This window comes from Anoplopoma fimbria, chromosome 7 (genome assembly GCF_027596085.1).
Source record: "Anoplopoma fimbria isolate UVic2021 breed Golden Eagle Sablefish chromosome 7, Afim_UVic_2022, whole genome shotgun sequence".
Classification (NCBI taxonomy): domain Eukaryota; kingdom Metazoa; phylum Chordata; class Actinopteri; order Perciformes; family Anoplopomatidae; genus Anoplopoma; species Anoplopoma fimbria.
The window spans coordinates 2,512,138-2,535,554 of record NC_072455.1 but is presented as its reverse complement, the minus strand read 5'-3'; the positions used below and the strand labels follow the sequence as shown (position 1 = coordinate 2,535,554).

Genomic DNA, 23,417 nt, shown 5'->3' with positions numbered 1-23,417 from the left:
CATATGTCAACTGGCCATTTTTCTTTATGCATAAGAAACAGGTCCTAATATCCTGAATATTACAAAATAACCTGTTCTGAAAAATGTATATATAATGTATATATAAATGTATATATGGGCTGCACGGTGGTGTAGTGGTGATTATTATTATTAGTCACATTACTAATACTATTCCCTTTATCATTATTTCAATTCTACTATAGTCATTGCTGCTTTTATTATAAGTAGTCTTCATTTTTTCCTTCGTTACTCTACTTACTACTCTGATTATATGAATCACTTATGTCATATACATTGAATGTGTTGTAACTCTGTTATGCTGTTCATTCTGTACACATGACCCAGAGGTTTCTTCCTTTTTTCTCCCTGTTAAAGGGTTTTTTTAGGGGAGTTTTTCCTGTGCCGATGTGAGGGAAGGACAGAGGATGTCTCATGTGTACAGATTGTAAAGCCCTCTGAGGCAAATTTGTAATTTGTGATTCTGGGCTATACAAAATAAACTGAATTGAATTGAATACTTTACCGAATAGTAAACGTCCTTTCTGACACTTGAAAGCAGGCTGCACGCTCTAACACGCAAGTTACTAAAATATAAAGAACCACTTGTGTTTATTGTAGATTTCCTGTTGTTAGAATGTCTCCCTCTCACAGTGTCATTGTAGTTACTAGTGCATTCTTTTAAAGCAGTGTTTGGGGAATCTACTAGCTTTGCAAGTTTACTTCACACTGGAAGAAGTTGTACGACAGCAAAGCTACTTTGTTAAACTTAAAAAGTAAACGTGACATGAAATTCTATAAAAAGATGTAACAAAAAGTCACATGCCAGCAAGAAAAATTTGTAATTTGTGATTCTGGGCAATACAAAATAAACTGAATTGAATTAACTAGAATGACACTGTGAGAGGAAGACATTCCTTTAAAGTCATGTCTTTACTAGTATTGCTCACAAAAACGAAAGTAAATTTGTGGCCCCGCCCCCCTGATTGAGCTCAGAAACAAACAATAGCTCTCTCCACTGGACGGCAGAATGACAAACAGAACCTACAAACAAAGGTAGAATATATATATATATATATATATATATATTTACATATTTACATACTGTATCTTTAAATTCTATATAAACTAACAGGAGATATTTGTTTGCTGCAGTGAGTAACCTCCTTTTTTTACTTTTTACACCTAAGTTTCAGGAACTATGATCGCAGTGGAAGTTGCATTTCCTTCTTCTTCACTTTATTTAAAGTCCCGACACTCTGAACGCCAGCAACTCATTTTATAATCATCCAAACAAATATACACGAGGAAGACTTAAAAGCATTTTCTTTAATATATGTTATTTATGTTGATTTGTTCCGTCGTTTATCAACTAAGAGTCATAAGAAGTCCGGAGATCGAGTCCCGGTCACTAAAAACAGGAAATCTACAATAAACAGAAGTGGTTCTTTATATTTGAGTAATTTTCGTGTTCTATTCCATAAAGTAGGAAATAATAAGCGAAAAAAAGTATTTAAATAAATACATATAAAAAGAATCACATTAAAAATAAAAATAAATGTCAAAAAAGTCGCATAGAAGCCAGTCTGTAAAAATGTGATTAAGGAAGTGATCTAAAATACGTGATATGTTAATATTATTAACATTATTAATGTGTTTAATGTTATTAATATTTTATTTTATATATGCCCTGTAAACAAGTGGGAACCTTTTTGCAATAAACTCAGTTGAGTTGCTTTTTTTTCTTGCTGGCATGTGACTTTTTGTTACATCTTTTTATAGAATTTCATGTCACGTTTACTTTTTAAGTTTAACAAAGTAGCTTTGCTGTAGTACAACTTCTTCCAGTGTGAAGTAAACTTGCAAAGCTAGTAGATTCCCCAAACACTGCTTTAAAAGAATGCATTAGTAACTACAATGACACTGTGAGAGGAAGACATTCTAACAACAGGAAATCTACAATAAACACAAGTGGTTCTTTATATTTTAGTAACTTGCGTGTTAGAGCGTGCAGCCTGCTTTCAAGTGTCAGAAAGGACGTTTACTATTCGGTAAAGTATTCAATTCAATTCAGTTTATTTTGTATAGCGCAGAATTACAAATTTGCCTCAGAGGGCTTTACAATCTGTACACATGCGACATCCTCACATCGGCACAGGAAAAACTCCACTAAAAAAACCCTTTAACAGGGAGAAAAAGGGAAGAAACCTCTGGGAGAACGACAGAGGAGGGATCCTTCTCCCAGGATGGACAGAATGCAATAGATGTCATGTGTACAGAATGAGCAGCATAACAGAGATACAACACATTCAATGTATATGATTCATATAATAAGACTACTTATAATAACAGCAGCAATTATTATAGTAGAATTATAATTATGAAAATAGGGATAGTAATGTGACTAATAATAATAATGGAAGTAGCAGTGGGTGTCAGTCGGCTCACAGCAGGAGGCACGACTACGGTCCAGGTACCACAACGATTCATGGAAACCTGCAGAGCGAGAAAGCAAAAAGGGCTTCAGGGTGGAAGTAAAGCTAAAATGCTTAATGGTACAGGTAATAGTAATAGTAATGTGACTAGTAATAATAATAATGGTGGTAGCAGTCGGTGTCAGCAGGGCCGTAGCAGGATGCACGACCACGGTCCAGGTACAGCCACGATTTATAGAAGCCTGCGAAGCGAGAAAGCACAAAGACTCCAGGGTACAAGCAAGTCAATAAGCGTAATAGTACAGGCAATAATAATAGTAATGTGACTAATAATGATAGTGGTAGTAGTAGTGGGTGTCAGCAGGGCCTCAGCAGGTGGCACGATGACAGTCCAAATATAACCCCGATTCCTGGGAACCTGCGAGGCGAGAAAGCACAAGAACTCTGGGGAAGAGGCAAAATCAGTAATGACAACCTGCATGTCTTTGGACTGTGGGAGGAAGCCGGAGAGAACCCACGCTGACACGGGGAGAACATGCAAACTCCACACAGAAGGTTGTCTAGCCTGGGAATTGAACCCAGGACCCTCTTGCTGTGAGGCAACAGTGCTAACCACTACACCACCGTGCAGCCCCTTACTGCAATATGTTCAATTAATATTTCCATATTTTGAATAGGTGCCTGATTTAAGTGTTTTTCTTCATATAAATAAAAACTTTTCAACCATAAGTTGATGCAGAAAAAATAACCAGAATGCAGAAATGTCAAAGTGTTTCATGCACAAAATTTGTGAGTGAATGGGGCAGGAATGGCTTTGTTTGCCTCACAAGATCCAGTGGTTGTATGAGCTCATATTTAAATAGTTTGACTGTTAAAAAAGGAGCAGTGGAAATAGCCCAATATCCAGTCGTTTAACAAACACTATCATTACCGACCTAAAGGCAAGACCCAATGGTCTGCGTGATGACGTTTGTTAAGTCGTTTGTTAAGACAAAAAGCTACCAGAGGGGTATTTACTGGCGTATTTTATATGGTAAAGGACAAATATTTAAATAGCTTAAGCTTGTGTCAATCACAGACTTTATTTCAGGCATTTAACCAAAAAAAGCATTAAAAAAAACCACATTGACTTTTAAGACGAGGGAACCGGAAGCTGACCATCAGGCGACTAAAAAGTCAGCGTTCTCTGGTACGAGGGATGATGAACAGGATCAGGTGTTGTAATGACTGAATAAAGCCAGACTGTATAATTCTGCCTCTCTTATACATGTAATGAACTGTGATGTGATGCGTTGATGACTCTTCTCCTCTGTCTCCTCTCTCAGGGAGAAGATGATCTGCAGCATCCTGCTGCTCATCACACTGACCTCCTGTGTCTCTGGTTAGTTCACAGCTTCACTTTGTGATCCACACACACTAAACACACCTTCAGCCTCACTGACACACTTCATGACCTCCACTTTAAAATGTCAGGGAACAAACACTGGAGTTATTGTTACATCATGCTCCTTTTGTCTCCTCAACAGGATCATTTGTAGTGAATGTGAGACAGAGATCCTATCAGGCAGAGGAGAACCACAACATCACACTGGAATGGACGTTCTCACCCAGAACAGACGGTTCCTCCAAGTCCATTTTTATCTTCTGTGAACTGTTAACTGATCTCGGACCCTTCGCCCTGTTTGACCTACATAAAGATCTCGAGGTTCCAGAGTCTCAGCATGAATGGTTTTCAGGACGAGTCCAGTTTGACAAAGACGTCCTCAGAGAAGGACGACTCAGACTCCACATGTCCAGACTCAGGACTGCTGACTCGGGTCTGTACCTGTGTAGAGTTAACATAGGTTATGGGTGGAACTCTGGCCAATGTCGCCTCAATGTCACAGGTGAGTCTATTCAGTAGAACCTTCTCATCAAGCTCAAATCAGCAGACCCATGGACTTCCACAATCAAGAATCTTTGAAATTCCGTCTTGCAGAATCTGGGAAATATGTTAATCCATTGTGGATATTCCATTTTATTTTTTTAGTGAGATGTTTTTTCTTCACATTAATGACACGGACTTGTTTGTTCTCTTTACAGCAGCGAGGGATCGGCCCAAACCTGAGACACCAAACACAGCAAGTGGAGGAAGAGATGCTTCCAAGACAGGAAGTCCATCAGAACCAGAGAGTCCGGGATGGATCGTCCTCTACTGTGGACTGGGACTGTTAGTAGCAGGACTTCTGCTGGGTGTTTGTTACCGTTTATACAATGGTAAAATAGGTACGAGCATTGTAGTTTGGTGCAATGAACAACAGAGCGGCTCAGATGCCAATGCTGCTCCCGGCTCAGAAAATGGTTCCATTTTAAAAAATTTAACCATTAATGCCAGAAAAGTGCTAGAATCAAAATTTAAACAGAAAGAATAGTAGTTCTCCTGTGACTGGCAGCTAATTATAACAACAGGTAACCATAGCAACATCTAAGAATCATCACTTGACATTACATTCGTTTGGCTGAAACTTTTATCCAAAGTGACTTACAACAAGTGCATTTTTATTTACTAAACTAAATGCACTCACTCAGTATGATCATTTTACATGAAACCATCAAATGAAAATGTTATAGTATACGTACACTTTTTAGACAAGGAGATGGCGAGGGTGGGCGACAATGTCATAAAGAATAAGAACAACAACGACGAGAACAATAACAGTTTTAAAGATTTCCATGACCGTATCAACATTCAGTGTATTGGATAATAAAATCGCAATGGACTCTTTGTATAAAAAAGAAGCTTTTTCAAGTCAGCATGGAACAAGTAACTAAAAAAAGATATCTGGAAGGGGGGGGGTTCCATAGATTTCGGAGGAAGGGAGGTGTTAGAGGTTTGTGTGAATTTTTTTCTTTATTTTTACTAACTAACGAACCAAAAAAAAACAACATTTCTTCTTGAGATAAAATATATTGTTATACTGTCTTTTTTTTTGTTGTTGTTTAATTTGCTCCATTTTTATTTGGTTGAATTGTCACGTTCTGCACTTTGAACAATTAATAGCCCAAAAGGACAAGTTACATTTCTTACTGAGACAAAGTATATTGTTTGACTGTGGTTGGTATTTCTCCATGTGGCCAACAGTGGCATTCAGTTGTTAATAAATTACCAACGGTTTATGGTGTCATTGTCTTTTTAGTTACAGCTGTTTTGAAAGGACATGAAGCTTCAAGACGCCATGATACGAAATAGTTTTCATCTTTTTATTTTGGTTAAGTGACTTGTTTACTTGACAAAGCAAAAGTTGATGTTATCTTATTTCTTTACTTTTGGTTGCTGCGGCATCCTTTTTTTGTGTTGTTTTTGTGTTTCTGCTGTATCTGAACAATGTGCTTTATTGTCAAGCATTACAAAAACACTCTGCACAGAGTTTATAAGCAGCTTTTACACAGACCTTTTAAAAAAACAAAACATTTAAATTCAAATGTACTGTTGCTGTTTTATTAAAATTTTGTCTGTTAGCTGTAATTTGTTCGTTGTATGTGTACTTGAAAGAAAGCATCATACAGTGCATCAAAACAGGGATTATAATTCATAATAAAAAGATAAGAATGTATTACATTTTAAGTATTATACACTTTGCAAAAAGAACAAATGGCAGTGAGCGACCAAGATGTATGTATTATACTTGACCTTTTAAGTCTTTGTAAAGTGAGTTATAATTATTGTTTGAATATGTATGATGATGAAACTATAATAATAAAGTGCTATAAGCAGATTATAAAGCATTCTAGTTATGTTTATGTTTTAGACATTATATATATATATATATATATATATATATATATATATATATATACATAAGTTGTCGAGTTTTTGACACAAAGAGGATAGAATGTGCAAAAGTACACAGTATGGAGGGTAAACACTGTTTTAATGAAGGGGTGTAAATATAGACAGTACATTATGTTTTAAATGTTGGGGGGGAAAAGAGTCAGAAGCAATCTATTACATATTACATGCTTATTTTACATAATCTTTAAAAATTATGAATGAGTTATGAAAAATTATTAAATTTAATGAAAAACTTGATTATTTTCTTTCTTACTTTTGTCATGTACAGATGTGAAATTATGTTTTCCAATGTCAAGTCTTTCTTTGATCATGTGACGAGACCAGCCGTCAATCTTACGGTTCTGAAAAGTGAAGCCAATACTGAAGTATCTTAAAGCTGCATTCTCTCTCCTGTCCATCAGGGGGCGACTCCTCTGGTTGTATAGAAGTCTATGAGAAAATGACTCTACTTCTCTCTTGATTTATTCCCTCAGTAAACATTGTAAACATGAGTTTATGGTCTCAATCTCTAGTTTCAAGACTCCCTAAAACAGGACTATGTCAACTTCTTTTTTACAGTATATGATACTTTGTCATTATTCTGAGAAACTAAGGCAGTTAAACTTAGTCTTGACTATGACTGAGTTAGAAAAAAACAAGATAAACTTATCTCAAACAAATATTTATTAAAGCAACATAAGATAAACTCAACCAAATAAATATTCCTAATAACAAGATAAGATAAACTTAACTGGAACAAATCTTCATCATAACAACTTAAGATGAACTTAACACAAAAAGACAATAATTGGTATTTCAGATAAAAAAAACAACTGAATAAATTATGTGTTTGGTGTGTTGCATGTGCATTGTGAAATTAAACATACATAAGGTCAAAGGTCAACAAACTAAATGAGGAGAAAATGAACTATTAAGTGCAACTATGAAGAAAACTATATAAAACCAATATCATAGTGAACACAAACTTATTTACATAAGATATATCCATAATATTGTTGAAGAAGATTTTTTTTTACAAGATATGATGTATAATATCAACAACAACACTACATTATCAACACCAAAAAAAAAGAGAAAATGTGATTTTGTCGATATGTGATTGAGTGTGTGTCTGTTTTCATTAATGGATCATTGGTTTATACTACATTGACTACTACATACATACAACATTTTTTGCAGAGGAATGTAGGAAAAAGTACTATGTTACAATATGAAAAATAGGTATAAATGTATACTGTAATAAAGAATAAGGAGACAGTTTGAAGATATAAGATGGCTAACACTCCTTAATATTCCAGTAGATGTATTTATTTTTCTAGACTTTTCAGAACTGGAGGTTGCCACATGGCTAGAATGTGGGGTTCATAATAACTCCCCCAAAACCGCTGTCGCCAGCATGGAAGCATAAAAAAAAGGTAATGCATCACAGAACTTTCATTCTTTTTAAAAGTCTGAAGGTGTGTTTAGTGTGTGTGGATCACAAAGTGAAGCTGTGAACTAACCAGAGACACAGGAGGTCAGTGTGATGAGCAGCAGGATGCTGTACTCCTCATGGCGAGTAAACTAAACCTGTGTTTACATAGGTGTGATATTAAAAGTGACTTTAATTTATATTTTACAGATATTTCAAGAAAGTTGGGATGGATTGTTAGACTTTGTGAAGCTGATCAGAAAGTTGAGATGCACTCAGAGATTAATGCTGACATCTAGTGGCCTTTATGAACTACTACAAGTTTAATGGTGGGAAACTCTTTTCCTCAGAATATTTGTAAAATCCTTAAACGTGTATAATAAAGCAGCTAAATAAACAAATAAAAATCAGACATAGATGGTTTTATCAGTATCATGTTATTATCAGGTTTCTCTGTTTCAGTAGTTACATTTTTTTTATTTAAACCCATTAACCCTGCTGTTATTCTGGTTATTTGCATGATGGATTATCTGCAGGATGGAGTCACACAGACGGGACCTCCTATTTGATTTGAATACACACCAATCATTGAATACATAGAATAGATTTGAATCCATTAAAATGTTCATTTTAATGGATAAATACAATGAGAAACATTTGCATCTGTACATTATGAAATTGGAAATTGGCACGAAGGTCAGCGCAAATAAATCATTAGTGATTTTTTGGGATTTCAGGTTTATAGTAAGACTTTAACAATAAATTAATTTGTTAAAGTTGTTTCTAATTGAAGCAGATGTTATTACTTTGTGTCTCTATAAAAAGCATGTGTAGTTGATATATGCACTCTGTTGATCAACCAATAGGTGAAAAGTTGACCCAAAAAGTTGACCCCCTCATTTGCATAATGAAGCAGAAATGCATTAACAATTGAATAAAAAAAAGAATTCAGAAATAACTAAACCTGAGTAAATAAAAAAGGGCAAAAATGCAAGAGGAAAAAAATGCACAAATAAATAAATTAATAAATAAATACACAACATAAATAATAAATGAATAAACTTAAATTCAATATAAATAAAAAACGAATTCAAAAGTAAATAAATGACTGATTTCAAAGACATTTATTTTGTTATTTAATTAACTTAATTGGCCTTAATGGCTAATTTAATTGTAATTTGTATGTTTTACTTATCACCAAATTTGGAGATACATGGTTGGGGAGGTAAACATCGATGTTTCATCCTCTCCATCGTTTCCCTGCACTGATCCGACCCCGCTGGAACAGAACATGGAAAGAACATTTCCCTACAGCTCGAGGGAAACTGAAGAAGAAGTGATTATCACTGGTTTTGTGACATGCAAATACACACTTGTCCTGTGCATTTGACTTGTTATACACATCATACACAGTCACGCTACACATCAATCTCTCTTCTGACGGACACCTGTGAGCAGCAACTCAGAAACAAGTCCTACTGTCGAGGTTCGTCTCTTTAAATGCACATAAATACATTTAATTACTAGTATACGAATTTAAAAAGTCACCTGACACTTAAAGTGTATGACTAATTGATTTATATGTGTTTATCAAGCTAATTAATACCTCTTATAAGACATAACAAAAAGTATTATATGATGCAGTATATGTTGTTTTAATTTAAACTTTAAAATGTACTTTTTTCCTTGTGACCTTAATACTCTTGGCAGTTTAAGGAATGTTCTTTTTTAATAATAGCAGAAATGTGTTTTTTACTTGTTTCTTACTCCAGTAATAATCTTACAAACCCATTGATTGATCTGCAAGTTGTGGGGGTACAGTCGTGTTGCACCTTATTTAAGGCCGCTAACCAAAAACACATAAAAAAATAACATTAACTAAGAAACAAGGGATCCGGAAGTGTAAAAATGCTGAGTTATTTTCTGGTTTTAGGACTCATGCTTTTATAACAAAATGATCATAAGCCAAATAGTCATGATTCTTTTGGCCATTAAAGGGCTTTGTCACTTGGACATGGACATACATGGTTTTTGAGGACTTTGTGAAGTCTTTCAAGGCCTTTTCAAATCTTCTGTTCTGGTCCGAATTGACGTATGTCGTACTTCTCGTGTTTTCACTTTGTTTCGGTTACTTTTCACATAGGAAAAGATTGAAGCAAACCAAAATTGACATCAAAGAAACAACATCATTTTTTTCATTGAGATAACATCGAGATGATGAACATGTCTTTCACTTATCTTTCATTAATCTCAGATGTGCAAATTAAAATAGGAGACATCCACTTTTTTTTTTACTGACGTGTCAAGCGTTGGAATGTTTCTAAATGTCTTCAGAATTTGTTGGATTGTTTTTACATTTGAAGCTTTAATTAATGTTTTGGAATGAAGCCTTGAATGTGTGTCATCATAACTTCTGATGTTATCGCCCTAAATATGGGGAAAATATGATGTGTTAATGAGCTTATCTAGACGTGAGTAATGGTGCTGTTAGATTGCTGCTAGACCATTCTGCTTATACAGGTGTGTGCAGGAGAGCTAACAGTTTTGGATTTCAATGAAAGTGTTGTTTTTGAAAGGCTAAACAACAACACATATAGAAAAGAATTTCGTTCGCAACGTTGAACAACGGTTCAAATAAATACATTGTGGTGCAAATTCATTGTGTAAAGGCCTTTAAAGATCTTTCTCTCTGTTAATTTTTCTCTCATGTCAGATGTTTTATCTTCTTCCTTCAGACGTGTTCAGCGATCACACATGTCTGTCAACTCGACCTCCTCCGTCAATGCCTCCCAACCATTTCCTCTCCTCCAATCGAACGCCTCTTCCGAATATTTTTGCTCCGACTCCCCAACTGGCTTCCACATCTTTTCGGCGTTTGCTGCCACCAACGCCCTCCTCCTCCTCCCTCTCTCCTCCCTGGTCCTCTACGTAGGATTCCAGAGACTAAGGCGGCAGCGCACCACCTCCACGACCTCGGTGACGAGCCACGCCGACATCTTTACCTACCACATGGTTGCCATGGAGATTGTCTCCATGATGGGAACTGGCTTTTACTGCAGTGGCAGATATATAAGTAATTTGCATGTAATGGTGTTTGGTTTTTTTGTTTTCTCCGTCATCTTACCTGGACAGGCCCTGTTTCACTGCCTGACCTGCGCAGAGCGCTACCTGGCTGTTGTTCACCCCATCACCTACCTGGGCCTAAAGAAGACCGGCGGAGTGAGGATCAGAAATATCACCGTTGGGTGTGTTTGGCTGCTGTGTGTTGGCTGGATGGGTGTTGCATATGTGTACTCACCTGATATCCCCGTCATCCCGCTTTTCTACCTATTTACTTTTTCCTTGTTGGTCAGCTCCTTCTGCAGCCTCTCCGTCCTCCGCGCTCTCACTCGTCCATCGCCGGGAGAGAGGGCCGGGGTCAGGGAGAGGGCGGGCCAATCAAAGCAGAGGGTGATTCACACCCTCATGGTCATACTGGGAGTGCTGCTGTTGAGGTTTTCTGGACTTACAGTTTGCATGCTCATCTACAATTTCGTCCTGAAGGCGAGTGGAGATGTTTGCGTGTTGCTCAGCAGTGCATTCTGGTTCTGTCTGCCCAGCAGTGTGGTGTTACCTCTGCTGTTTCTACACAGGGCAGGAAAGCAGGACAAGGATCAGAGTAGAGCATCCTAATTCATTTAATTTGTTGACCTTAAATGGAAAGTTTGCTTGTCTTTAAATTCTTACTGTATGGTTTTATCCTCTTACCATTGCGGTAAAATGTGCCTAAAACGCTCATCCATGGCATGCCCAGAGTAAATTGAAAGCTGTTCTTCAACCATGTAAAAGAAATGCATGGTTTGTGTCTCTTATGAAACGTAAGACACTCTCCAACAGTCAGAATGCTACTGGAATTGAGTACTTGAGGTTTGAACCCACAGAAGTATAGGGTTTGTATTTCATTTTGAAAACAAATGCTTGTGGATGACTGTGAATTATTCGTCGGAAACACAATGGGACCCAAGCATATAGCCTTACCCAGTCCAAGTTAAATTTTGATAACAATACCACAGAAAACGGTGAAGGGTATTGGAGGCATTTTCCAAGATAGGCCATTTAGAGACCCTTGGTTACCAAAGTCACATTGGTCCAAGGGTCCTAGCTTTGGCTTAAAGCAACATATCGGTGTTTCTTTTGTGTTGCTTGGCACAACCTCTTTTTCGGGAGGACATTACCCTACAAAACCAAAGTTGGGTTTTAGGCAACAAACCATTAAGCTAGGTTTACAAAAAACATTGTGGCTTGGCTTCAAATAACTACAGTAAGTAACTACTACTACGGTTAGGATACAAGGAACAAATGTTAGGTTTAGGAAACCCGTCACAAACGTTTCGCTCCAGAACAACACTTTCAGAAACAAACTATGGCCTCGTGATTGAAAGTCCTCTGTTTGTTGGAATCCATCCACCTCCTCACCCACCCACTACAACTGGTCTTTGTCGACAATGGAAAGTCAATTAAGATTATTTTAACATTATTTTAGAGAGCTAAAACAGAGCATTTCAGACAGAGGTTGATTGTAGGTATATAAAGAAAGACGGTATGAGGAAAATAACATGTTTTTGAACATAAGAAAATGTAAACAGTTTTGAACCTGAAAATGAGCGTGATATATCCCCTTTAAATGATTTTGTTTGTAGAAACACTAAACAAAATTGAAGAGTTGCTGATGAAGACTGATAGTGTTTGTTAATGTTATAGAGAAGAACTTTTTCCATAAAATTGTCTGATTTCATTAAAAAAGAAGAATATCTTTAAAGCTTTATTGTGTCTCTGTGTGTTGTCAACGTCTATGATGAAGTCTCTACTTTTGAATGTCATAGAGTCACTCTGGGAGGAAAAGCGGGAGGGGATATTTGCTTACTGAGATATAGAGTATAAAGTTTCAATACATAAATACGATACTTTTATGAGACATGCAAAAGAAAGTCCATTATTACACACGTAAACACAATAAAAAAAAAACGCAGATGCACTCGCACTCGCACGCAAGCATTCATATATATATAGAGTGGCGGTAGCAGCTCTGCAGTCCAGTCTGGAGACCCAGAAGACAGAAGGTCAAGAAGAAATTCTACTGAAAAGTGAGTGCCCGTTTTTAAACTCAGCATTTCGTCCTCTCTCCTCGTCCACTGTCTAATTTTCTGTCATCGTATCCTCCTCTCCTCCTCATCACACCTTCGCATCAACAGCTATGTCTTCCAACTCCTCGTCCTCCTTTAACGCCTCCCTTCTTCCCCCTCACCTCTCCTCCTCCAATGTCTACTTCTATTTCGACGTGAACACGTGCTTCGACTACAGATCTGCCTTTGTCATCTTCAACGTCTTTACCGCCACCTACATCCTCCTCCTCCTCCCTCTCTGCACCTTCGTCCTCTACCTGGGCGTGGAACGATGGCGGCGGCAGCGCTCCAAGGCGGCGAGTCACTCAGACATGTTCACCTACCACATGGTCGCCATGGAGCTGATCGGCACCATTGGGTGTTGCTTCTGGAGTTGGGGCATCTGGGTCGATGAGCCAGGGTTTGCGTTGGTGGGCACGGCCATTCTCAACGTCGCCACAAACGGACAGATTCCCTTTCACATCCTCACCTGTGTGGAGCGCCACATGGCTGTTGTGTTTCCAATCACCTACCTGAGGCTGAGGGAAACGGGCGGGGTCAGAATCAGGAACATCGCCATCGGGTGCGCTTGGCTGTTTTTTCTTGGATTGACTGGCGTCAACATTAGGGATAACAGCTCCGTCCTATTTTTTTTAATCTCTATTGTCTCCATAACCGTCGTCTCTTTCTGCAGCCTCTCCGTTCTCTGGGCTCTGATTCGTCCGGGGCCGGGGGAAGGGGGCGGGGACAGGGAGAGGGTCGACCGGTCCAAGATGAGGGCGTTTCACATCATCACGGCCATAATGGGAGTTCTTTTGTTCCGGTTTGGGGGACACATACTTGCTGTTTCACTTTATGACTCCCCAGCGTTGAGTAAGCATGTCAGGTGCGATGTGTTGGTGTCAGGAGTGTGGTTCGGTCTCCCCAGCAGTCTGATTTTACCTCTGCTGTTTCTACAACGGGTAGGAAAACTACGGTGTTGTAAGAACAGCAACCAATCAGGACAAGGATCAGAGTAGAGCATCCTAAGTTTGGATACAATCATTTGAATTTTAAGTCTGATTTTGGCGGTCCCTGTGGAAAAAAAGTTCTATTGTTTTGGAGCACCAGACTCCCTTTAGAAAACCTCTCATTTTACTGCAGCAGGGACAGTCGGCCCCTCTCAGTCCTGGTTCTGGTTCTCCGGTCCAGCCAACAGCCTGTTTCAAAACCAGTTCAAAGATCCTCACAGTAACTTTTACTCTCATTAAACTTGTACACACACAGTGTGACAAGGTTTTATCTCATATGAATGTCGGTTTTTGTCTTTTGAACAAGACAATCAAGATAGCAAAATTAGCAAAAATAATCAAACAGTAACGGTGATTGACAAATTGTGGTATAAAATATAAAATACCAATATGTATTAGTAATAGACTAGGCTAAAGTCTGATATACAGACTGTTTGGGTATCAAAACAACAAGTGACACGCAGAGACAGACAGGTGTTTGATTTGAATAAGCACCAGTTTTAAATTACAGCTCTTTTGAATCCTGTCAAACAACCACTTAGTGAATGATGAGGTGAATAAGCACATTTCTCAAACCAGAATTATTTATTACAAAGAAATACACAATGTACATCTGTTTTTAATGCACTGTAGCCTGTTATTGTCATCTGTTTAAGACATTTAAAACATAAAAGCATGTAACACTTCAGCTTATCTGAATATGTAAAAAACAGCAAACCTGGAGATTCTTTGTCACCTATGGGAGAGCGACAGAGGAGGAATCCTTCTCCCAGGATGGACATGAATGCAATAGATGTCATGTGTACAGAATGAACAACATAACAGAGTTACAACACATTCAATGTATATGACATAAATTATTCATATAATCAGAGTAGTAAGTAGAGTAATGGAGGAAAAATGAAGAGTACTTATAATAAAAGCAGCAATGACTATAGTGGAATTGAAATAATGATAAAGTGAATAGCAATAGTAATGTGACTAATAATAATAATCGAAGTAGCAGTGGGTGTCAGCAGGGCCACAGCAGGAGGCACGATCCAGTCCAGATATAACCCCGATTCATGGAAACCTTCAAGGCGAGAAAGCACAAGGACTCCAGGGAAGAAGCAAAGTCAGTAATGTGCATGAATAGGAAATTAATACATAAAAATGGAGGGAGAGAAGAGGAGAGAGGAGATCAGTGTATCTTAGGTAGTCCCCCCGGCAGTCTAGGCAGGTCTAAAGCCTGCTCTTAAAAGTGGTGAGTGTGTCTGCCCCCCGCACTGACACTGGAACCTGGTTCCACAGAAGAGGAGCCTGATAACTGAAGGCTCTGGCTCCCATCCTACTTTTATATGCTCTAAGAAGCACAAGTAACCCTGCATTGAGAGAGCGCAGCTCTTTAGTTGGGTAATATGGAACTATAAGTTGCTTTAGATAAGACGGTGCCTGGCCAGTTAGAGCTTTGTAGGTAAGGAGAAGAATTTTAAATTCTATTCTTGATTTAACAGGGAGCCAGTGCAGAGAAGCTAATACCAGAGTAATATGATCTCTTTTCTTAGTTTTTGTTAGAACACGTGCTGCAGCATTCTGGATCAACTGTAAAGATCTAAGAGACCTATTAGAGCAGCCTGATAATAAGGAGTTACAGTAATCTAGTCTAGAGGTAACAAATGCATGAACTAGTTTTTCTGCATCGCTTTGAGACAGGATTTGCCTGATTTTCAAAATGTTACGTAAATGAAAAAAGGCTGTCCTTGAAATATGTTTTATATAAGAGTTAAAAGACAGATCCTGATCAAAGATAACTCTGAGGTTCTTAAAGGTAGTGCTGGATGCCAGAGCAATGCCATATAGAGAAACTATATCATTTGATAATTGATTTCGAAGGTGATCTGGGCCTAGTAGAATAAATTCAGTTTTGTAGGAGTTTAACATCAAAAAGTTGCAGGTCATCCAGGTTTTTATGTCCTTAAGCCATGCTTGAAGTTTAAAGAACTGGTTAGTTTCGTCTGGCTTAATCGATAGATATAACTGGGTATCATCTGCATAACAATGAACATTTATTGAATGTTCTCTGTGTTACATAAAGGCATGTAACACTTCAGTTGATCTGAAAATGTAAAAAACAGCAAACCTGGTGATTCTTTGTCACGACCATACATCATAATTCAAAGTTATTTATTTATTTATTTACCATGTCGGTTTGTTTGCTTGCATTTTTGGCTTTCTGTTGGCAGAAAAGTTCAACATGAGAAATGTATAATCGAAAAATGATCTGATTACAGTTTTCATGTGCACTAATGAAAACATTCCCAGTTTAAAAATGTATGTTTATAAATGAGAAAATAAATGTAATCAATAATGACTCTAAAATGTGTTTGTGTGCAGTCTGTGTTTCTGGGATTTATGATCATGGTGATTCATACCTACTGAGGACCTAAAGTTCCTGTTTCATTAAGAGCCAGTTTTGAGGTGTCTTTGAGCAAAGCAGTGGTTTGGTGCTATTCTGCGTCTGTGTAGGAGATGAAATGCAAATAAAAAAAATACATCAAAGCGAATGAGCGACGCTTACTGGTTATGAAACATGCAAAACACACACACACACACACACACACACACACACACACACACACACACACACACACACACACACACACACACACACACACACACACACACACACACAGATTAAAAGGTATACCGTGATTATGCAGTATTTATGGACAACACACCAGTTCACAGTCCAGACACAAAACGGACAGAAGATCAGAAAGTTTGCGATCTAAAAGCTGCCATCAAAGTGAGTGTATTTTAATGTAGTTCAATATTTTTTGTCAACTCACAACCGTAAAATGACATTTGATAAAGTAATGCAGATTACCAAACACTGTTCACTTGGCAGGGAACTTTATTGTGTTTTTCAGTTGTTTTGTTTTTAAAAATGCTGCTTCATTTCTTTCTGAATCTTATAGAGACTAGATTTGTCACATAATATTGTAGTTGGATGTTAAAAGGATAATGTTAAAGAAACAGGTTGCACAGACTTAATGCCAGATGCACCAATGGTGACAATATGTGCGTTTGGGGGTTTTAATCTTTGTGCTATCATTTCATGTTTATAATTCCATTTTTTATGAATGAACCCACTTTATCTTAAATGATGTACCCATGGACAGATTATTAGACAAAGGGACCCAGTTTTTTGGTCATTTTGCATCTATTTATAGTACTTTTTTAGCTCTTTGCTATTGTTTTGCATCTATTTTTTGTTTATTCTGTGTCTCTTTGTGGTCATTTTGGGTCCTTTGTAGCCGTTATGTGAAGGTTTGTGGGTCGTTTTGTGTCATTATTATGTCCTCTTTTAGGGTTGTTTGTAGTTGTTTCACATCTATTAGTACTTTTGCATCATCCTTTTAGTAATTTTGCATCTATTTTTATTTATTTAATATGTGATCGTTTGTGTTTTTTAAAGTGCCATTTTGTAGAGTTAGGCCCCTGACCCCTTGGGCCCCTGGGCCAGTGCCAGTACTAAACTATCCATAGATGTACCTGACATGTTGATGTATTTCATTGTCAAATGAAGCTGGTTGGCTGTTGTAAGACTGCTATGGTGGCACGTAAAAACTCAACACTAAATTTAGTCTTTATGTTGAAGATTTGAAAAAAAAATTGGTTTTAGAGGAAACGTACTGCCAAATGTTGCATCTGTTTTGGGCAAGTTGCATCATGTTCTTTAGTACTTTAGTTATCAGTCAAATGTGTACTGACAATGTATTTCATTCATTTTCTACCAAAATGTCATATTCTGCAGAACAATATATATAAAAATACATGTCTTAAACAAAACATACATGAAGGTGAGTGCAACAAAAGTATCTGAAAAATACAAGAAACAAGAAGGGGAAAACAGACACAAAACGAGATCAGGTCAATCGTACATGTTCACGAGGGATACGAACATAGCAGATGAACCCTGAAACGTTGAACCCTATGAGTTCATTTTAAACCACACTCAGCATAACTCTATTGTTGGCCGTGTAAGTCCATCCCGCTTTGGATGGAAATGAACATGAAATGAATGATGAATTGTACTGACATTGGTGATCATCTGACTTTTCATCTTGAAGGCCCCTCAGGTCAAAAGTTTGAAATTGTACCTTCTTTGTATTTCGTTCTAATTAGCAGACGTCAGCTCCTGGGACAGATGGCTAGCTAGTTAGCTTGATAGCTTGTCCTTCTGCACAGTGAAATGAAGAGTGAGGCAGAGCCACCAGCCTGCTGTTCTGCTCATTTTCTGTAACCGCTGTAGCATTAAAGCATGGTGTAATTAGCAAGCTACCTATCTAGCTAGCTTGTTAATAACAGTTAGCCCACTTGCTAATGCCACCATGCTTCAATGCTAGCAATGTTCTTTCCAATTATGTGACAAAAATCTGTGGATGAATTATTGAATGGTAAAAATGTACTCATTTACTTTTGCTCTATACAATAGTCATGATCTACATAATTTCACTATTTCCACTTGTTTTTCGCCCTCTCATCTTTCTCTCTGATTCACTCTATTCCTGCCCCTTGCCCAAAGTCATGACTGACATGACTTTGGACAAGACTTCCAACTCTTCCTCCACCAACGTCTATGATATCCTGCAAAGCTGCTTCAGCAAACCATCTGGCACCCTCAACATCATCGCTTTCACCGTCACCAGCATCCTCCTCGTCCTCCCTCTCTGCATCTACGTCATCTACCTGGGTCTCCAACAATGGCGGCAACAGCGCTCCGGCGTGACGATGAGCCACGCTGACATCTTTACCTACCACATGGTCGCCATTGAGCTGATGAATATCGTAGGTTCCACTTTATGCTGTTGTGGTGTCCTCATTCGTCTCCCAGAAATGATGATGGTGGGTATGATTTTTTTCACCATCAACATAACTGGACAGGAGTTCTTTCACATTCTGACCTGCGTGGAGCGCTACCTGGCTGTCGTTCACCCCATCACCTACCTGGGCCTGAGGAAGGCGAAGGGGATCAGAATCAGAAATATCTCCATCGGATGTGTTTGGCTGCTGTGCTTTGCAAACACAGGTTTCCTATTTATTGAGGACATAAACTTAATCAACATCATCTCTTATTGTCTTATAACCCTCATTTTGTCTGTCATCTCTTTCTGCAGCCTTTCTGTTCTCTATGTTCTGATTCGTCCAGGGCCAGGGGCAGGGGTGGGGCCAAACAACGGGTTGACCGATCAAAGATGAGAGCGTTCTACACCATCATGGTCATACTGGGAGTGTTGTTGTATAGGTTTGGGGGGGGTGTAGTGGCCACTGCCCATTATACCTCAACACATGTGGGGGTGATTGACAGGTGTTTCGTGTGGATGTCAGTATTGTGGTTTGCTTTGCCCAGCAGTCTGGTGTTACCTCTTCTCTTTCTAAACAGGGAAGGAAAACTGGTTTGTTTTAAGAAAAGCAACATATCAGGACAAGGATCGGATTAGATTATTATGCTTGGAAAATGCATTTTCTATAGATTTAATCTCTTTGTGGTGAATTGTTTTGGTAGTTTTGGATCTATCTGTAGATGTTTTTAATCTCTTGTAAATTGTTTTGTCCCTTTGTACAGTAGTTTATCATATTTTGTTGTTATTGTTTTCTCTTTGTGGTGGTTTTGCTGCTTTTTTAATAGCTTTGCATCTCTTTGTAGTTGTTTTGTGTCCTCTGGAAAATGGTGCATGACTCTTTGTGCTTGTTAAGGCCCTTTTTCTAGTAGTTTTGCGTCTCTTTTTAGTTTTTTGTGTCACTGTGTAATTGTTTTGTCTCTTTTGTAGCTATTTTTGCCTGTGGTTGTTTTGCCCATTTTTACAGTCGTTTGAATCTCTTTGGAATTATTTTCTCTCCTTGTAATCATTTTGTATCTTTTTGTGCTAGTTTTGCCACTTTTTGTTGTAATTTTGCATTTCATGTTAGCTGCATTCTGTCTCTTTGTAGTCATTTTGTGACTCTTTTGAGCCATTTTGTTTCTTTGTGGAAATTTGAGTCTTCAGGTTGATGTCTTAATCCAGTCTAGCCAAATAAGCAATGTTGACCAAACTGTGATTGACCCCCCCAAAAAAGACTGGACTGAAGTCTTGTTTACATACTGTTTAGGTATCAAAACAACAAGTGACACGCAGAGACAGACAGGTGTTTGATTTGAATAATCACCGGTTTTAAATTACAGCTCTTTTGAATCCTGTCAAACAACCACTTAGTGAATGATGAGGTGAATAAGCACATTTCTCAAAACCAGAATTATTTATTACAAAGAAATACACAATGTACATCTATTTTTAATGCACTGTAGCCTGTTATTGTCATCTGTTTAAGACATTTAAAACATAAAAGCATGTAACACTTCAGCTTATCTGAATATGTAAAAAACAGCAAACCTGGAGATTCTTTGTCACCTATGGGAGAGCGACAGAGGAGGAATCCTTCTCCCAGGATGGACATGAATGCAATTGATGTCATGTGTACAGAATGAACAACATAACAGAGTTACAACACATTCAATGTATATGACATAAATTATTCATATAATCAGAGTAGTAAGTAGAGTAATGGAGGAAAAATGAAGACTACTTATAATAAAAGCAGCAATGACTATAGTGGAATTGAAATAATGATGTAGGGAATAGCAATAGTAATGTGACTAATACTAATAATCGAAGTAGCAGTGGGTGTCAGCAGGGCCACAGCAGGAGGCACGATCCAGTCCAGATATAACCCCGATTCATGGAAACCTTCAAGGCGAGAAAGCACAAGGACTCCAGGGAAGAAGCAAAGTCAGTAATGTGCATGAATAGGAACTTAATACATAAAAATGGAGGGAGAGAAGAGGAGAGAGGAGCTCAGCGTATCCTAGGTAGTCCCCCGGCAGTCTAGGCAGGTCTTAAGCCTGCTCTTAAAAGTGGTGAGTGTGTCTGCCCTCCGCACTGACACTGGAACCTGGTTCCACAGAAGAGGAGCCTGATAACTGAAGGCTCTGGCTCCCATCCTACTTTTATATGCTCTAAGAAGCACAAGTAACCCTGCATTGAGGGAGCGCAGCTCTCTAGTTGGGTAATATGGAACTATAAGTTCCTTTAGATAAGACGGTGCCTGACCAGTTAGAGCTTTGTAGGTGAGTAGAAGAATTTTAAATTCTATTCTTGATTTAACAGGGAGCCAGTGCAGAGAAGCTAATACCGGAGTAATATGATCTCTTTTCTTAGTTTTTGTTAGAACACGTGCTGCAGCATTCTGGATCAACTGTAAAGATCTGAGAGACTTATTAGAGCAGCCTGATAATAAGGAGTTACATAATCTAGTCTAGAGGTAACAAATGCATGAACTAGTTTTTCTGCATCGCTTTGAGACAGGATTTGCCTGATTTTCAAAATGTTACGTAAATGAAAAAAGGCTGTCCTTGAAATATGTTTTATAAAAGAGTTAAAAGACAGATCCTGATCAAAGATAACTCCGAGGTTCTTAAAGGTAGTGCTGGATGCCAGAGCAATGCCATCTAGAGAAACTATATCATATGATAATTGATTTCGAAGGTGATCTGGGCCTAGTAGAATAAATTCAAGTGAAGTTTAAAGAACTGGTTAGTTTTGTCTGGCTTAATCGATAGATATAACTGGGTATCATCTGCATAACAATGAACATTCATTGAGTGTTCTCTGTGTTACATAAAGGCATGTAACACTTCAGTTGATCTGAAAATGTAAAAAACAGCAAACCTGGTGATTCTTTGTCACGACCATACATCATAATTCAAAGTTATTTATTTATTTACTATGTCGGTTTGTTTGCTTGCATTTTTGGCTTTCTGTTGGCAGAAAAGTTCAACATGAGAAATGTATAATCGAAAAATGATCTGATTACAGTTTTCATGTGCACTAATGAAAACATTCCCAGTTTAAAAATGTATGTTTATAAATGAGAAAATAAATGTAATCAATAATGACTCTAAAATGTGTTTGTGTGCAGTCTGTGTTTCTGGGATTTATGATTATGGTGATTCATACCTACTGAGGACCTAAAGTTCCTGTTTCATTAAGAGCCAGGTTTGAGGTGTCTTTGAGCAAAGCAGTGGTTTGGTGCTATTTCCATCTGTGAAGGAGATCAAATGCAAATAAAACAAATGAATCAAAGCGAATGAGCGACGCTTACTGGTTATAAAACATGCAAAACACACACACACACACACACACACACACACACACACACACACACACACACACACACACACACACACACACACACACACACACACACACACACACAGATTAAAAGGTATACTGTGATTATGCAGTATTTATGGACAACACACCAGTTCACAGTCCAGACACAAAACGGACAGAAGATCAGAAAGTTTGCGATCTAAAAGCTGCCATCAAAGTGAGTGTATTTTAATGTAGTTCAATATTTTTTGTCAACTCACAACCGTAAAATGACATTTGATAAAGTAATGCAGATTACCAAACACTGTTCACTTGGCAGGGAACTTTATTGTGTTTTTCAGTTGTTTTGTTTTTAAAAATGCTGCTTCATTTCTTTCTGAATCTTATAGAGACTAGATTTGTCACATAATATTGTAGTTGGATGTTAAAAGGATAATGTTAAAGAAATAGGTTGCACAGACTTAATGCCAGATGCACCAATGGTGACAATATGTGCGTTTGGGGGTTTTAATCTTTGTGCTATCATTTCATGTTTATAATTCCATTTTTTATGAATGAACCCACTTTATCTTAAATGATGTACCCATGGACAGATTATTAGACAAATGGACCCAGTTTTTTGGTCATTTTGCATCTATTTTTAGTACTTTTTTAGCTCTTTGCTATTGTTTTGCATCTATTTTTTGTTTATTCTGTGTCTCTTTGTGGTCATTTTGGGTCCTTTGTAGCCGTTATGTGAAGGTTTGTGGGTCGTTTTGTGTCATTATTATGTCCTCTTTTAGGGTTGTTTGTAGTTGTTTCACATCTATTAGTACTTTTGCATCATACTTTTAGTAATTTTGCATCTATCTTTATTTATTTAATATGTGATCGTTTGTGTTTTTTAAAGTGCCATTTTGTAGAGTTAGGCCCCTGACCCCTTGGGCCCCTGGGCCAGTGCCAGTACTAAACCATCCATAGATGTACCTGACATGTTGATGTATTTCATTGTCAAATGAAGCTAGTTGGCTGTTGTAAGACTGCTATGGTGGCACGTAAAAACTCAACACTAAATTTAGTCTTTATGTTGAAGATTTGAAAAAAAAATTGGTTTTAGAGGAAACGTACTGCCAAATGTTGCATCTGTTTTGGGCAAGTTGCATCATGTTCTTTAGTACTTTAGTTATCAGTCAAATGTGTACTGACAATGTATTTCATTCATTTTCTACCAAAATGTCATATTCTGCAGAACAATATATATAAAAATACATGTCTTAAACAAAACATACATGAAGGTGAGTGCAACAAAAGTATCTGAAAAATACAAGAAACAAGAAGGGGAAAACAGACACAAAACGAGATCAGGTCAATCGTACATGTTCACGAGGGATACGAACATAGCAGATGAACCCTGAAACGT

At 37.7% G+C, this 23,417-nt stretch overlaps 1 protein-coding gene across 2 annotated transcripts; it reads left to right on the top strand.

Annotated features, from left to right (window-relative positions):
• The first annotated feature begins 969 nt into the window (after positions 1 to 969).
• LOC129093651 (uncharacterized) lies at positions 970 to 6,181 on the top strand. 2 transcript variants are annotated; one of them, XM_054601731.1, is made up of 4 exons: positions 970 to 1,053; positions 3,758 to 3,813; positions 3,959 to 4,318; positions 4,518 to 6,181. In XM_054601731.1, the coding sequence occupies exons 1-4, from the start codon at positions 1,028 to 1,030 to the stop codon at positions 4,841 to 4,843; spliced, it is 768 nt and encodes a 255-aa protein (XP_054457706.1). In that variant the 5' UTR covers positions 970 to 1,027; the 3' UTR covers positions 4,844 to 6,181. The 2 variants fall into 2 exon arrangements, with proteins under 2 accessions (XP_054457706.1, XP_054457705.1); XM_054601730.1 differs by having other exon boundaries at positions 4,515 to 6,181.
• The last annotated feature ends 17,236 nt before the right edge of the window (positions 6,182 to 23,417 follow it).